The sequence below is a fragment of the Phascolarctos cinereus genome, unplaced genomic scaffold (assembly GCF_003287225.1).
Source record: "Phascolarctos cinereus isolate Bilbo 61053 unplaced genomic scaffold, phaCin_HiC Scaffold_4;HRSCAF=312, whole genome shotgun sequence".
In the NCBI taxonomy this organism is placed as follows: domain Eukaryota; kingdom Metazoa; phylum Chordata; class Mammalia; order Diprotodontia; family Phascolarctidae; genus Phascolarctos; species Phascolarctos cinereus.
Genome location: NW_027555847.1, coordinates 728,001,063 through 728,017,300, shown reverse-complemented (window position 1 = coordinate 728,017,300; position 16,238 = coordinate 728,001,063). Strand labels below are relative to the sequence as shown.

Sequence of the window (16,238 nt, the reverse complement as noted above, 5' to 3'; positions counted from 1 at the left end):
CACCAGGCATAAACTGTGTGAGCTGAGAAGGATCTCCTTGGCTCCACGATGCCTATCATGCCTGTGCCCTCCTTGGTCAGGTCCTGTCCTTAAAGTATGTGGCTCCTGCTGAGAACCTGCTGAAATCACTGACGTGCTAAGTCTGATGCTGGCGGAAGACGGAGGAGCAGCAGGAATGAGTCAGCCAAGGGTGCCCAACTGTGCACCCTGAAAGATGTGGAAAACACACCAGACAAAATCTAATTGGGGGATCCAAACAAAACAACAGAAGGTCTTTTTTCCACCCAAGGTCGGCACAGGGAGACAGAGAGGCATGGGATACTAGGGTCAGGGTCTAGTGTAGAGTGCACGGAGTGGCTGCGCGTCAGGGCAAGAGAGGGAAAGGGGGAGGAGAGAGGAAGGTTAGGGGAAGTTATTGATGATGATGATGACGATGACGACTAGCACTTACATAGCATGTACAATGTGCCAGGCATCATGGTGAGTACTTTCTATAAAGATCATCTTGTTTGGTCCTCACAAAAACCCTCCCAGGTAGGTGTTATTATTATCTCCATTTTACAGATAAGGAAACTGAAGCCAGCAGAGATTAAGTCACTTCCCCCGGGGCACACAGCAAGTGAGTGTCTGAGGCTGGGTTTGAACTCAAGTCTTTCTGACTCCATACCCAGTGCTCCATGCATTGCACCACCTACACACACATAAATAAGACGTGCAAGCAGAAGTTCATACAACAATGAGGTGGGTGGGGTAGCAGGCTACATTTGAACCTCAACCCAACTGGTCAAAGGAAAGAAAGGTTGGGGTGGTGGGGGGCAAAGAAAGGGAGAGGAAGAAAGAAGCAATTATAGAGTGTCTACTATATGCCAGGCACTGTGCTAAGTGCTTTACAAATATTATCTCATTTGATAATAAACATATACATACACACACACACAAAGCTGGGTACAGAAATACATTTTACTCAAGACAGGGACAGGAGGGAAAAAGGAGAAAGGAGAGGGAAGACAAATCAAGGGAAGGATTAGTTCTAAGCAAAAGAAATTCTAAACAGGGAGAGTGAAAGTGTGACATCATATGCAAATTAGAGGAGCAAGGAAATTACCCCTGTTAAATCTGTGGATAAGAGAAAAAGCCACTGTTAACGGCTGTTAAGGGGTCCCCTGAACTTGTCTTTTTGAGTTGCCATATTTTCCAGAAACACTGGACCCAGAGCATGCAGGAGGCCCTGGATGTGTCAAGGACAAAGCCCTCCAGCTGACATGTTGTTTGCATCCCAAACTGGCCTCCCTGTGTGTCTCTGGGAGTCAAGACAGGTGCCAGCCCATCTGTGCCAGGCTGGGAAGGTTGCTTGTGCAGCTGGCACCATCCTATCTTCATAGTCTGGCAGTTCCCAAGGGAGAGAATGCAGTTTTTGCCATGGGAGGAGTTTTGTCCTTTCTTTACCTTTACTACACTCTTCCCCCTCTCATGCCATGCACCGTTAGGTGGAGTTGTGTGTTTCTTCCTCCTTCCTTTGTCCTGCTGTCATAAATATGCAAACTTCTGTAGGAATTGTGAACTCTTTGGGTTCCACATGCATGTTTATTTGTCTTATAATAAATCTAGTCTTCACATAAGTTTTGTGAAGTTGTGACTGTCTACTGACAATCTCTAAACAAGAGAGAATATTATAGAAAACGGGTATGTTAAAGATAAAACATAAGATTATACACAAGATTAAAAAGTTTTTGCACAAATAAAACCAATGAAGCTAAAAAAGAAACAGGTATATGAAGGAAAAATCTTTGCAGCAAGTTCTCTGATGTGATGTTTAAAAAGTATGAGAGACTAATTTCTGAGTAATTAAATCATTTCATTAATTTCAAGCAGAGGTCAGTGGCACTCTTGAATGCCAAAGATCTCTCACGGTGGTTGGCTCACAGTCATATGCTTTTGGAAAAGTGGGTATTCCTGAAAGGGTCAATCAACTCTGACTGGCTAACAATCAATGAGAGGATGAATATTACAATGAGGAGTGGGCTATATTACAATTAGGGTCTTGGGGTACCTGACACTGAGCAGCCAAATCTTGGTCAAAGAGACTTACCAATTTCTCTTATCACCTGTCTGACAAAAAGGAGAATCCACATTTTCCCCAGACCTGTCTGAATAAACACAATGAGCAGGAATTCATCCATTCGCCTGAACTTAGAATTTCTTTTACTGCCTTTGATTAGATCTTAGCCTGGGTAAGTCTTTGAGAAAGATTTCCCACACTGGTTGATTTCTGAAGGAGGAAGTAGAAAAGAGGGAAAACCTTGGTCCTGATCCAATAATTAGTTATTAATACAACACAGAAATAATAATTTCTCTCATTAAGTACTCAGTCTTAAGATACATTGGGAACTGATTCAAGTTCACAAGAATAATGGCTACTTTCCAGTTGACTGTCAGAGAGTCAAAGGAATGGAGAAGGTGGTTTTCAGAGGAAGAAATTCAATTGAATAACAGCCGGATGGAAAAGTGCTCTAAATCACTAAGAATAGAGAAATGCAAATTCACACAATTCTAAGGTTCTACCATCCCCTCTTATTTCTAGTGCCTTACCTCTATTAATCATTTCCTATTTATCTTGTATGTAGCCTGCTTTGTATTCATTTGTTTGCACATTGTCTGCCCTAGTAGACTGTGAGCTCCCTGTGGGCAAGCACTGTCTTGTGCCTCCTTTTGTATCCCTAGCACATGGCACATGGTTGACGATTAATAAATATCTCACACTTTGGCAAGCTGACATAAAAGGCAAATGCTGGAGGGGCTGAAGGAAGCCAGGTATATTAATGCACGGTTGGTGGACTTATGAACTGGTCCAGCCATTTTGGAAAAAAATTTGGAAAAACTATAAAAGCTATTAAAGCCTTTAACCTAGTGATACCACTACTAGGTCTACACCCCTAAGAGAACAAAGAAACAGTAAAAGAACCCACATGTACAAAAATATTTATAGCAGCTCTTTTTGTGGTGGCAAAAACCTAGAAAAGCTAAACGAGATATGGTATATGAATGTGATGGAATACTACTGGGCTATAAGAAATGATGAAAGGGATAGTTTCAGAGAAACCTGGGAAGACCTGGATTCAGTGATGTGAGTGAAGTCAGTAAAACAAGGGGAAGAATTTATAAAATAATAATGATATTGCAAAGATAAACAACTTTGAAAGACAACACAGTGACTTACTATAATTCCAGAGGACTCATGATAAAACATGCTACCCACTTCCTGAAAGACAGCTGATGGATAGCATATAGACTGAAATTTCTTTTTTTAGACATGGCTACGGTGGGATTTTTTGTTTGTTTGTTTGACTACACATTTTTATAACAGGGATTTTGTTTTTCTTGCTTTCTCAATGAAGGGAGGAAATGGAAGGAAGAGAAAGTGAACAAAAAAAAATTTTTTTTAAAAAGCCTTTGATGTTAGTAATCTGTGTAGGGAGGCCCAAGGAGCCAAATTGGATGAAACTGTTATGCGATGATAACCATATAAAAGATGAGTCGATGACAACAATTTACCACTAGGCTTTCAAAATTTTTTCTTGCTGGAAAAGGCAAAAAGCCTTGGATTTAAATGCTACAAGGAAAGAATATTAATCTCACTAAAGCTGTAGAAAAGTAAAACAAAACAAGAAACTAGCAAACAAAGAAATCATTGGGAACATTATTACAGATTGGAACAAATAAGATTTCTATAAGCAAATAAATATGTAACAATGTAAAAACAGAGGAGAAAAAACAAAGTAGAGCATCTTTTACTGAAAAAAGAAACAAAAATTAATAGTAAGATATAAAGGAACAAAACCTAACTGTAACAATTATCATCTTGAATGTTAAGTGGCTGAACTTAGCAATAGGAAGACTGAATAAGAAAATGAATTAGAAAACAAAAGTCAAACGATTTGTTGCTTAAAAGAAACCTAAATAAATCACAGGGTTTCATACAAATTCAAAGTGAAGGAAGGGCTGGAATTAAGCCTGTTCTGAATTAGCCCGATCCAAACAAGTAGGAAGTGCAACAAGACAAGAGTGAAGGAGCTGCCACTGAAAGGGCAAGTAAAACTGGACCAATCATCTATAAAGCATTTACTGCATGTCGGGGAGTTTGCTAAGCATGGGGATACGAAGACAAAAATCTAATGCGTCCTTCCCTCCAACAGAGAAGTCAGCACATAAATATAAACGTACACACAAAATGCATACAAACCAGATCAAAGACAACGTGGCATTGGGATGGGGCAGCAGGCGTCCACGGGGCAGGGAGGAAGAATCAGACAAGGCCTCTGGTAACAGGTGGCGCTTCAGCTAATTTTGGAAGGAAGCCAGGAATTCCAAGAGTATGAGGAACATGGGAGAATATTCTGAGGATGAAGGACAGTGAGTACAAAGTCAAAGAGACCAGAGGTGGGTCACTGTGTGTGAGGAACAGCTCAAGCAGGCCAACATGGCGGGACTACAGGCTGGTGGGACCACAGGCTGGTAGGCAGGGCCAAGGTGGAAGAAGACAGGAAAGGTAGGAAGGGGTCTGAATGGGAAAAGCTTTCTGAAGAGGGAGCTACTGGAGTCTACTGACTGGGGAAGTGCCATCCATGTGAATGGGATGTCCCAGTGAAAACTTCTCAGTGTAATTAAAGTTTAGGTTTGGGATAAGACAATCCTGAATTTGAAAATAAGTTATGGAGGCAGGATAGGGTTAAGTACAAGTTTCTATAGTTCCCCTTCTTTTAGTATTACATCATTAGTTAAAATGTACCAAGCCTGAAACTTCTGGAACTCCCCTTGTGTCTTGTTGCTACAACTGTTGCCATGGACTGGTCATGGTGACCTGGTTATACAGTACAATGTCTAGCTTGGCTGCACATTTTAATTGCTCTTTGTGATATTTCAGCAAACTAAGGGGCTAGTATGGATATCTATATTGATTTTTTGTTGTTCGTAACTAAGATATGCATAATGTTTGTTGTTATTTGTTTCTATGTAGAGTTTTGCGGTGAGATTGTGAGCCAAATAATGGACAGTTGGTGGGAAGGGGGGGAATTTGCCCATTAGGGTATATGATCAGGTCTTTTGTTTCTGTCTGTGTCTCCTTTCATCACAGTATTCTGATGAAGGACACCCAAATCTCGAGGTTTAATATAATAAATTAACTTTCTGTTTCTCCTTGGATACCTCTGTGTGTTCTTTAATTTGAGTGGCATCCCACACAGTTTGGTGCGTTGGCCGGGAAATAAGCCTCTTAGGAGTCGACCTTCTCTAAGGGCTGAGCAGGCGCCCACTGATCATTTTTCTTGGTGGCTCTCAGACTTGGGGATCGGTCTCCCCCCTGAGTGACAGAAGTCCCGAAGAGAGGAACTTGGAGATACCGAAACTATCCTTGGGGGGGGGGGAAAGGTTCCAATAGTGGTGCACGTATAAAACTCCGGCTGGTGGAGAGAGCAGTCACCAGAACTTGTGGGTCTTAACAAGTTAGCTCAGGTATAACCTGAGGAACCTGAGGATGTGCCAGAACTTGTGAATCTTTGGGATAGGACTGACTATCCCTGGAGAGACAGACAAGTGAGCGCTCAGGTGACAGCGGGGGGGGGGGGGGGAAGGCGGAGGGCCTAAAGTGAGGTCCTGAGAATTCGTAGGTCATTGACCTGAGAGGGCTTGGTGATAGGCCTTCAACCAAATTTTAAATGGGTAAGGAGCACTCCAAACCCAGCACCACGGAGCACAAGGAAGGTATACCAGTAAGTAGTCCCTTAGGAAACAAGCTTCAGAATTGGAATGAATTGCCAAAATACAAGTGAAAGGATAAGAAAAAGATGATAAATTATTGTTGTTTTGTTTGGGGAGGAGTTGATATCGGAGGAGGTACAGTATGGCCAAAGTACAGGTCCTCCGATGACTGGGTGTGTCAAAAACTAAATTTATATGTGAATGGCAAGGAGCCATTCAGTCCAGGTTCCTATGCAGTTCTCTGGATGCCGGGGGTACAACAGTTGGTGGTTAAAAATAATAATAATAATAATAATAAGGAGGAGGATCCGAAACCATGGGATCCTCTTCTTTCTCTTCCACCACCATATGTGCCCCCGCCACCCAGACAGCCAGAGAATGGAGCCGTAGCAGCAGAAGCTGCTTCTGGAGGGCTAGAGAAGGCTCCAAAAAGGGAGTCTCTCCATGCCTCCTTAAAGAGAGAACTTAAACAGTTAATGAAAGATCAGGAAAATTTCCCTTTGGAACAAAAAAAACCAGAAGAGAGTCAGGCATTCCCCCTCCAAGAAGTTCCGTTAGGACAGGGAGGATTAGGATTTGTTAATGCACCTCTTAGTGCTACAGAAATTAGGAACTTTAAAAGAATATGAAGTCACTTATGGAGGATCCAGGGGTTTGTCAGAACAAGTGGATCAATTTTTGGGGCCCAATATATATACTTGGAATGAGCTGATGTCTATACTTAATATTTTATTCTCCTTGGAAGAAAGGGCTCTCATTAGGAGGGCTGTGATGATGGAGTGGGAAAGGAGGCATCCCCCAGAAGCTGGGGTGGTCCCTGCTGATCAGAAATATCTCATGTTAGATCCCAGGTGGGATCATAACAATGAAGCACATAGGAGACATATGGTGGATTTGAGAGAACTTATAATAGCTGGGATACAAACTTCGGTCCCAAAATCACAGAATCTGAAGAAGGCATTCGAAGTAACACAGAAAAAGGAAGAATCACCTTCTGAATTTTTAGATAGATTGAGGGAGAATATAAGAAGGTATTCTGGTTTAGATCCAGATGATCCAGCCACTGAATCCACCTTGAAGGTGCATTTTGTCACTAATGCTTGGCCAGATATTAGCAAAAAAATTCAGAAAATAGATAGATGGAATCATAGAACTTTAGGAGATTTGTTAGAAGAAGCTACAAAGGTGTTTCTAAGAAGGGATGAAGACAAGCAGAAACAAAAAGCCAAAATTTTGGTGCAAACGGTTCAGTGTAATTTGATCTGTAGAAGGAGGGGAGTTGAGGGATGGGCAGAGATCAAAGCCTAAAGATAACATGAGATGTATTGATGGAAAAGGTATTGAGAATAGGGGTCGTGGTGGCGTACCACTTATTTGTTGGAATTGTAAGAAAGAGGGACATGTGATGAGAAATTGCCCTTTAGTTCAGAATGAACAGAAAGTCTTTTCCCTGATAGAATTAGAAGACTAGGGATGTCAGGGGTTCATAGAGACAACAACCCACCCAGAACCCTTGATAAATTTGAGGGTGGGCTCTCAGAAGGAAGAAGTAGTTTTTTTAGTAGATACTGGGGCAACTCGGTCATCAGTAACTCATTTGCCTGAGGGCATTAAGTTATCTACAGATACATTAGTAGTTTCTGGAGTAAAGGGTGAGAATGGTTACTAGAGTACTGGAATTTGAATATGAAGGGTTAAAGATATTAGGATGGCTGCTTTTGATCCCAGAAGCAGGAGTGAACTTATTAGATAGAGATTTGATTACTAAATTATCCATCTACTTGGTCCCATGAGGTTCCCGGGTGGTCCCAGTTAGGATGCAGATAATGAGGGAGGAAGAGGAGGCAAAGATTGATCCTGAAGTCTGGGCAAGCCCTGGTAACCCTGGGCGAGTCAATATAACCCCCATAAAATCACTTTGAAAGATCCTACTTCTGTGATTAGAGTAAGGCAGTATAATATATTGTTAGAAGGAAGAAAAGGGCTCCAACCAGTTACAGAAGGGTTGTTGAGAGCAGAATTATTGGAACCCTGTATCTCTCCCTTTAATACCCCACTATTACCAGTAAGAAAGAAAGATGGGTCATATAGATTAGTGCAGGACTTAAGGGAGGTTAATAAAATTGTGCTTCCCTCATATCCGGTAGTACCAGACCCATATACTATCATGGGGAAAATCCCTAGTTCAAGCAAATGGTTTAGTGTTATAGATTTGAAGGATGTTTTTTGGAGTTGTCCTCTGGACCCTGAAAGTTAGAAATATTTTTGCATTTGAATGGGAAGACCCTGAGACTGGGAGGAAACAGCAGTATAGGTGGTGTGTGTTGCCTCAGGGATATACTGAGTCACCTAATTTGTTTGGTCAGGTTCTTGAATAAATTTTGGAAGGATTTAAGTCACCTTTAGGGTTCCAGATTCTTCAATATGTAGATGACATTTTGGTCGTGGGGGATAAGAGAGAGCCAGTGAAACTACTATTAAATTGTTAAATTATTTAGGGGAGCAGGGACTCCGAGTATCTAAGGAAAAACTACAATTTGTGGAAAAAGAGGTTAAGTACTTGGGACATTTAGTGAAGGAAGTAAGAAATTAGATCCAGTTAGGATAGAAGGGATTATTCATACATCCAGACCTAGGTCTAAGAGGGAGGTCCGTAAATTTCTTGGATTGGTAGGATATTGTAGAAACTGGATTAATTCTTATGCAGCCCTCACTAAACCTTTATACAAACATTTACTGAATGAAGGACCTGATCCCATAGATTGGGAAGAGGAAAGTAATCAAAGTTTTGAGCAATTGAAAAGAATTCTAGTCTCTCCCCCTGTGTTAGCATTACCATCCTCGGAGAAGCCATTTCATTTGTTTGTAAATGTAGATAAGGGAGTAGCCCTCGGGCTTTTGGCACAAATAAGAGGAGGGCGAAGACGTCTCTAAGCTTCTGGATTCAGTAGCTAGAGGATGGCTGATTTGCATTCAAGCTGTAGCTGCCACAGCTATTTTAGTAGAGGAAAGCAGGAAGCTTACTTTTGGGGGAAGCCTGATTGTGAGTGTTTCCCATCAAGTTAGAACTATCCTTAATCAAAAAGCAGGAAGATGGTTAACTGATTCAAGAATATTAAAATATGAAGCAATTTTATTGGAAAAGGACGATTTGGTTTTGACACAGGATCATAATGTTAATCCTGCCTCCTTTTTGAGTGCCAGTCCAGGGCAATCAAGTGATATTGAACATTGTTGTTTGGATTTAATAAATTATCAAACTAAAGTAAAGGAAGACCTGCAAGAGTCTCCTATTCCTGGAGGAATAAATCTATTTTTGGATGGGTCTTCTTGGGTGGTGGAAGGAAAAAGACAAAACGGATTTTGGATGGGGACAGAAATTCTTTAGTTGAAGCAGGAGGTTTGCCTAAGACTGGGTCAGCGCAAACCTGCAAACTTTATGCTTTAAACCAAGCCCTAAAATTGTTAAAAGGGCAAGGAGGGAATATATATACAGATTCTAAATATGCATGGGGAGTGGTACATGTGTTTGGAAAAATATGGGAAGAGAGAGGAATGATAAATAGTAAAGGAAAAGAGATGGCACATACAACATTAGTGACTCAAGTTTTAGAGAATTTATTGTTACCTGAAGCAATAGCGGTAATTCATGCAGAAGGGCATCAACCAGGCATGTCTTTTGAAGCTAGAGGAAACTGCCTTGCCGAGCAAGGGGGAGGAGAACTTAAGCAGGGTGATCCAATGTTGGTCTTGATCCCCTCTTTCCTCCTAGTCTCCCTGCTCCATCCTCTTCTCAGGAAGAGAAAGAAAAAGCTCAAGGACTTGGAGCACAGGAAGACAAACAGGGACGTTGGTTTCTGCCTGATGGTCGAGAGGTACTGACCAAAGCAGGTATGAGGCAGATATTACAATTTTTACATCAAGGCAGTCATTGGGATGTCCAAAACCTGTGTGATGCGGTTCTAACCCGGTTTGCAACTCCTGGCTTGTACACGTTAGCCCAGCAGCTGGTGGACGGTTGCCTTGTCTGTCGAAGGACAAACAGGTCAGCCCAACGCCAAGCGCCAAAAGGAGGCAGATCACCCGGCATAAGAACCTTTCAAAACATACAGGTGGACTTCACTGAGCTGCCCCCTGTTGGCCGTCTCAAACACCTGTTGGTTGTAGTGGACCACTTGACTTCATGGGTGGAGGCTTTTTCCCTGTCACAGGCTACTGCTCAGGCAGTTGTTAAAATCTTACTTGAACAAATTATTCCTAGATATGGGATGGTGGAGAGAATTGACTCGGATCAGGGGACACATTTTACTGCTAAGGTTCTCCAGTCCCTTATGCAAGCCTTGGAAATTTCCTGGGAGTTTCATACTCCCTGGCATCCTCCCTCCTCCGGCAAGGTGGAAAGAATGAATCAAGAGATTAAAAGACAGCTTACTAAATTGAATCTTGAAACCCAGTTACCTTGGACTAAGTGTTTACCCTCTAGCCTTGATTAGGATTAGGATCAAACCCCTAGGGATGTTGGTTTGTCACCCTATGAACTTTTATAGGGTCACCCTTATCCAGGGATGAGAAATGATCAAAATTGGGATCCTATCTTTGAATGTCAGGATAAATTCCTCCGAGAGTATGTACAAAATTTGGCAAGACATCTTAAAATTTTACAGAGTAAAGGTCTGGTGGCCCAGAACCCCCCTCTTGGATTTCCAGTACGGAAGTTCCAGCCTGGAGATTGGGTGCTGATTCGGACATGGAGGGAGGAAAAACTCACCCCCTCGTGGGACGGGCTGTTTCAGATCTTTTTAACTTCTGACACTGCTGTGAGGACTCAAGAACGTGGGTGGACTCATCATACGAGAATAAAAGGACCGGTAGCACCCTCTACTGTATGGACTGTGGAATCAGAACATCCTAGAGATATGAAACTGCGTTTTCGCAGGGAACCCTTACAGAGTGCCCATGTGACTCATGATAAGATGGGGGTGTAATGCTTAATTTTTCAATGTGTGGTTTTTATTTTGTTATTTTTTTTATTTGGTGTTTCATCATAGTGTGGTACCATGGGAAATTCCTTGGTAAGATCTGTATTGTTTGTGAATATGATTTCTTCTGTAATACCAGAATGGCAGCAGAACTCCCTGGTATGGTGGGGACAAGCAGTGGCTAGTACTGGACCAAGGGACTGTTGGGTATGTCAGTTCCATCCTCAGGTGAGAAGTGGCCCACCACAATGTAGGGGACTACAGAATCTCACCACTTGGCCAGATCCATAGCCCTCTATAAGATATGCCACTCCTTTATTCCCAGTACAACCAGACAAGGATACATTTCAATTGATACCTTGTTTTGACACTGGGAATCCTTTTTCAACAAAACCTATAATCAAACTAGACATTATGGTCCCTTATTAATCAATGTAGATGGGACTGCCCAGATTGGACCCTTTACTTATATCTGTGTGAAGGGAAATATTACTACTTTCACTACCCCAAATAATATTCATATTATGTGTGATAGTTGTAATAAAACTCTTGCTTTCTTTAACCAAACAGGTATTAAGAAATATGCTCCTACTGCTTGTAGTTATTGGTTATCTGATCTAACTATTTTAGAACAAGGACGTAGTTTTAGGAGTATTACTAGACCTCCTAGATCCAAACCTCCAACGTGGCAAATACATCAAAAGATAAATCAAACAGATTTACACTCCTTTTTCCTTCCAACTTGTAATTCGTCTAGTGTTTGGGGAAAGAAGGTAGAATCATTATTAAAAATTACAAAGTTAAATTTGGTGTGTGCTCCAGCAGGATATATATTTGTGTGTGGCAGATCTACAGATTCTTTAGTTGTATATGAAACTTGGCTTAATCATACATTGTGGGATATGGTCACTATTCTCAACGCTTTCCAATGTTTGAGTCCCTATAAAAATTAATCCTGGGGATGCAAATGTACAGGTATACTACTACTCCTGAGCAGGTTTTATACCGTACTAAACGGAGTTCATGGGACAATTTTTTGTGGTGGGTTAGGAAAACCACAGCATTTCTTATACCTTGGGTAGGATACATTGATCACGAAGCTGTTCTAACTAATATCACCAAAACTATAGAAGTAATTGCTAATGAAACGGCTGAAGGTCTACAGAATTTACAGGAATCTTTAGACTCTTTAGCATGTGAAGTTTTAGATAATCGAATAGCATTGGATTACTTATTAGCTGCAGAAGGAGGTGTATGTATGGTAGTGAATACTTCCTGTTGTTTATACATAAACAAGTCGCAACAGATAGTGACTAATGTCCATCATTTACATGAGGCAGCTGCATGGATGGAAGATACTAGACAACAATTATTCCCTGCCATATCACTATGGGATAAATGGAAATCAGTAGTATATTCTATTCTTTTCATTATTATGATCATTATAATATGTCTTTTATTTGCCCCTGTATACTGAATTGTTTAGTATCCCTTATTTCTACCAGACTACAATCAGTTACTGAATCGGTCAAACTGTGAGTTTTGAAAGAACAGGAGCAGAATATAATAAGTCAAGAAGAAGGAATTGAAAATGGGGAAGAAAATGGGCAAATGCAAGAAGGGATAAATAGGTTAGTTGAGGAAATGTATCAACAGTGGTGTGAGAAGTGAGAAGTTTTCAGTAAGTATGAAATAAGAGGAGGGATTGAATGGGACGTCCCAGTGAAAACTTCTCAGTGTAATTAAGGTTTAGGTTTGGGATAAGACAATCCTGAGTTTGAAAATAAGTTAAGGAGGCAGGATAGGGTTAAGTATAAGTTTCTATAGTTGCCCTTCTTTTAGTATTACATCATTAGTTAAAATGTACCAAGCCTGAAACTTCCGGAACTCTCCTTGTGTCTTGTTGCTACAACTGTTGCCATGGACTGGTCATAGTGACCTGGTTATACAGTACAACGTCTAGCTTGGCTGCACATTTTAATTGCTCTTTGTGATATTTCAGCAAACTGAGGGGCTATGTATGGATATGTATGTTGATTTTTTGTTGTTCGTAACTAAGATATGCATAATGTTTATTGTTATTTGTTTCTATGTAGAGTTTTGTGGTGAGATTGTGAGCCAAATAATGGACAGTTGGTGGGAAGGGGGGGGGAATTTGCCCATTAGGGTATATGATCAGGTCCTTTGTTTCTGTCTGTGTCTCCTTTCATCAAAGTATTCTGGTGAAGGACGCCCAAATCTCGAGGTTTGATATAATAAATTAACTTTCTGTTTCTCCTTGGATACCTCTGTGTGTTCTTTAATTTGAGTGGCATCCCACACACATGGTTAGGCTGGCTTTAGAGAATCGCTGTAATGCACTGAATTATTACATCAACTCAGGTCTTTAAGGAAAATATAACTGAGGTGAAAGAAAGATAAGAAGACAATAACTGTAGGTGATCTTAAGATCTCTGTCAGACTTGACAAACCCAAAAGAGAGTTAAAGGAGGAGATTGTGGGTTTAAATAAAATATTGGGAAAAAAAGATTTAATAGACTCAAGGGGACTTCTGAAAGAGACTTTTTGCCAGCATGCAAACTTCTAAGGTTGTCACGGTACTCATACAATCTGTTCACTTATTAGGAAACAAAGAACTCAAACAATGCAGAAAGACAAATCTTAAACATGAACTTTCAGACACCAAAACACAACCAAAATTGTAACTAATGAAAGAAATATGAATTAAAAATATACTCCAAATAGAGGGGGCCAAAGACAGAAATCACGGAAACAATAAAAATCATATTAAAGAAATGGAAATAGGGAGACAACGTATGAAGCACTGCTTTGGCACTTCTGGAAGGGCACACTGCCACTCACCTGGGGGGGCCTGGCAGTCAGGAGTACAGGGGCCATGCTTTCCTTTTCATTAAGGATCAGGCTGTCAGAAGGCAGAGCTGCTGAAGAAAGAAGAGCCGTGAGAAAACATTGCCCTGGCCCTGGATCCCAGACCGAAGGGCTAGAAAGTCCCACCCACCTCTCTACTGAGGGGCTGACAGAGAAGGGGCTAAGGAGCTGTTCCCCAATGCATCCCATTTGAAGAATAAATTAACCACTGCCTATAATATGCAAGTAAGCTCTTAATCTTGGCTGGGACATGGAATGCATGGAGGAAAGGATTGTGAGATATGGTACAAAAACAGGGGGGCTGTGTGGGACAACTGAAAGTTTCTCATATGAAATGGAAGCTATGCCCCAAAATTTAGTTAAGGCTTTAGCATTAGCTGGGCCTAAGTTTCATTTTCCTGTAAATCGTGTAATAGGGTCATACACCAGCTGCCCACCCCCTCCCTTGTTTTGTAACCATCACTCCAGCCTTCTCTTTGCCAAAGAAGGCAATCTTCTAGCTGCCAAGCTTGTTTTGGGTAAAACGTATCTCTCAGTTTCTGGGTAGAATGTAAGGTCTCTTACCTCAATCAATGGGGATAAAGAGATTCGGGTTCAAAGGTGGGAGGGTGGGGTTTTCTTAGAATTGTTTGTCTAGGGGTATGTAACTGCTTGCTTGCTGATTGTATCCTGCCTCCCTACATACACCAGTTCACCCTGGGTAGGTGATGCCCAATTCTTCCCTGGACTTGCTAAATAAAACTTCTGTTTCTACCTAGAGAAACCTCTGAAAATGGGTAGGTGATTTCAATCCCACTCAGGGCTACTGCGGTAAAGGCAGCACCTGAGCTGGGCCTTGAAAGGAGAAAAAGGTCTTGAAAAGCCGAGATGCGGCGTGGGTTCCAGGCATGGGGGACATCACAGGTGACTGGGACAAGTGCATGAAGGCATGGTGTGGAACTCCTGGAACAGATAAAGAGTTTTTGCTGGCATCGTAGACCGTTTAAACAGTAGTACCCTGGGGGGGGCACTGGGAGGGGAAGGTGAAAGGACCTGGGCAGACCGCTCACTACCCGTCACCTCTGGGGTGAGATGCATCTAACTGCCGAGGAGCGTTTGTAACTGACCCCTGGCACCTTCACCCACCCCCCTTCACACCTCTCCTCGTTCAGTCCGCCCCCTGCAGCCCAGCTACTCTTCAGAGCACGTCGGCCCCCGAGTCTCTGCCCCCCCAACACCTCGGAATGTCTACACACGCACACAAGTGTACCATATGCCCGCAGAAACACGCACACGCGTGCCCAAAGGGAAGGCGTCTAGCTCACTCCCAGAGGTGGGGCTACTGTTATCCCCATTTTAACGCTGGCGAAACTGAGGGACGCAGAGAGGATAACTGATCTGCCCAGAACCCACAGCGAGTGAGGGTCTGGGGCAGAAGTCGAACTCTTGTCCTGCACCCGTGAGACTGCGGACTCTTTGGGGGCAGGATGAACACACCGTAGGTGCAGCATGAATGCTCGTGGGGATGGGGCAGGCAGAGGCCAGGCCCGGGAAGGGGGGGGTGGGCCCCGGCAAGCTGAGCTGGGGAGGAGTGCGAGATCGTTGCGCTGGGGTGAAGGGGAGCCACGGCAGGGAGTGGCAGGAGGGAGTCGCGCACTGCGCACGCGCGGCTCCGGCCCCTCCTCCTCCCGACCCCGCCCCTTTCCCGGAAGCAACAAAAGCAGGTGCCTCGCTGCTAGCTCCTCCCTATCTCGGCCCCTGCCCCGCCTACCGCCTGACTCACCCTTCCGGGGGGAGCGGAGCTCGGGCCCTGGCAGCGGCGGCGGCGGAGGAGGAGGCCGAATTCGGAGCGCAGTTGAGACGGTTCCGAAAGCGCGCCCCGTACGACAGGGAGAGCCCCGCGAAGATGCGGAAGTGACATATTAACAGACCGTCTTAGTCCCGCCTGTTCCGGCCGCGCCTCTCTGTCCACCAATCCCCTGAAGACTCTTTTCCTCGGAGCCAGCTTGTCTCGGTTTCCATAGTCACCGCGGTGGGGCCTCGCTGTGGGCTGACCCTGGAGGCTACAGAGACCTCTGGGAAATGGAGTTTTTCTGCTTGCTAGAGGCCTCGCCTCTGAGCTGCGTAAGGACAGAGTCTAGCCAGTGGAGAAGCGGTTAAGGGTGTGAACAGGGGGAAGAAACCCTAGCCATCTATTGCCATACGAAGCAGTGTTAAATCACTGCTCATTAGAGAAATGCAAATAAAGACAACTCAAAGGTTCCGCCTCACCCCCGCTGGATTGGCTAAGCTGGCGCATCGTTGGTGGAGCTGCGCCGCGGACCCGTGGAGCTCTGTGCCTAAAGGCTGTCCGACCGAGCGCGCCGGTCTACACCAGCTCTGTCTCCCAAGGCGATCAAAGAGGGGAGAAAAGGACCAGTGGGCGCAGAAACAGCAGCTCTTTTTGGGGTGGCACTGCCCGGGGAACGGCTGAAAAAGTGAGGCTACGCGAGTGGGGTGGGATACTGCTGTGGCGTGAATTTTCTTCTCCACTCAGCCAGCTAAAGCCACGAAGCCAGATCGGTCAGGAGCCGGGTTTTACTCCAGTCAGTGTGGCATTGTCCACCAGCAGCTGGTGGTCACTCACAGTTCAGGAAG

At 43.4% G+C, this 16,238-nt stretch overlaps 1 protein-coding gene across 1 annotated transcript in view; it reads right to left on the bottom strand.

Annotated features, from left to right (window-relative positions):
- LOC110203601 (uncharacterized) overlaps positions 1 to 15,508 on the bottom strand; it is a 38,528-nt gene extending 23,020 nt beyond the window's left edge. The window contains exons 1-2 of the mRNA XM_078154512.1: positions 15,385 to 15,508; positions 13,596 to 13,672 (exon numbers count right to left, since the gene is read on the bottom strand). Of these exons, the coding sequence (XP_078010638.1) occupies positions 13,596 to 13,631 (36 nt within the window). The 5' untranslated portion in view covers positions 13,632 to 13,672; positions 15,385 to 15,508. The remainder of the gene's footprint in view (positions 1 to 13,595; positions 13,673 to 15,384) is intronic.
- Between the last annotated feature and the right edge of the window lie 730 nt (positions 15,509 to 16,238).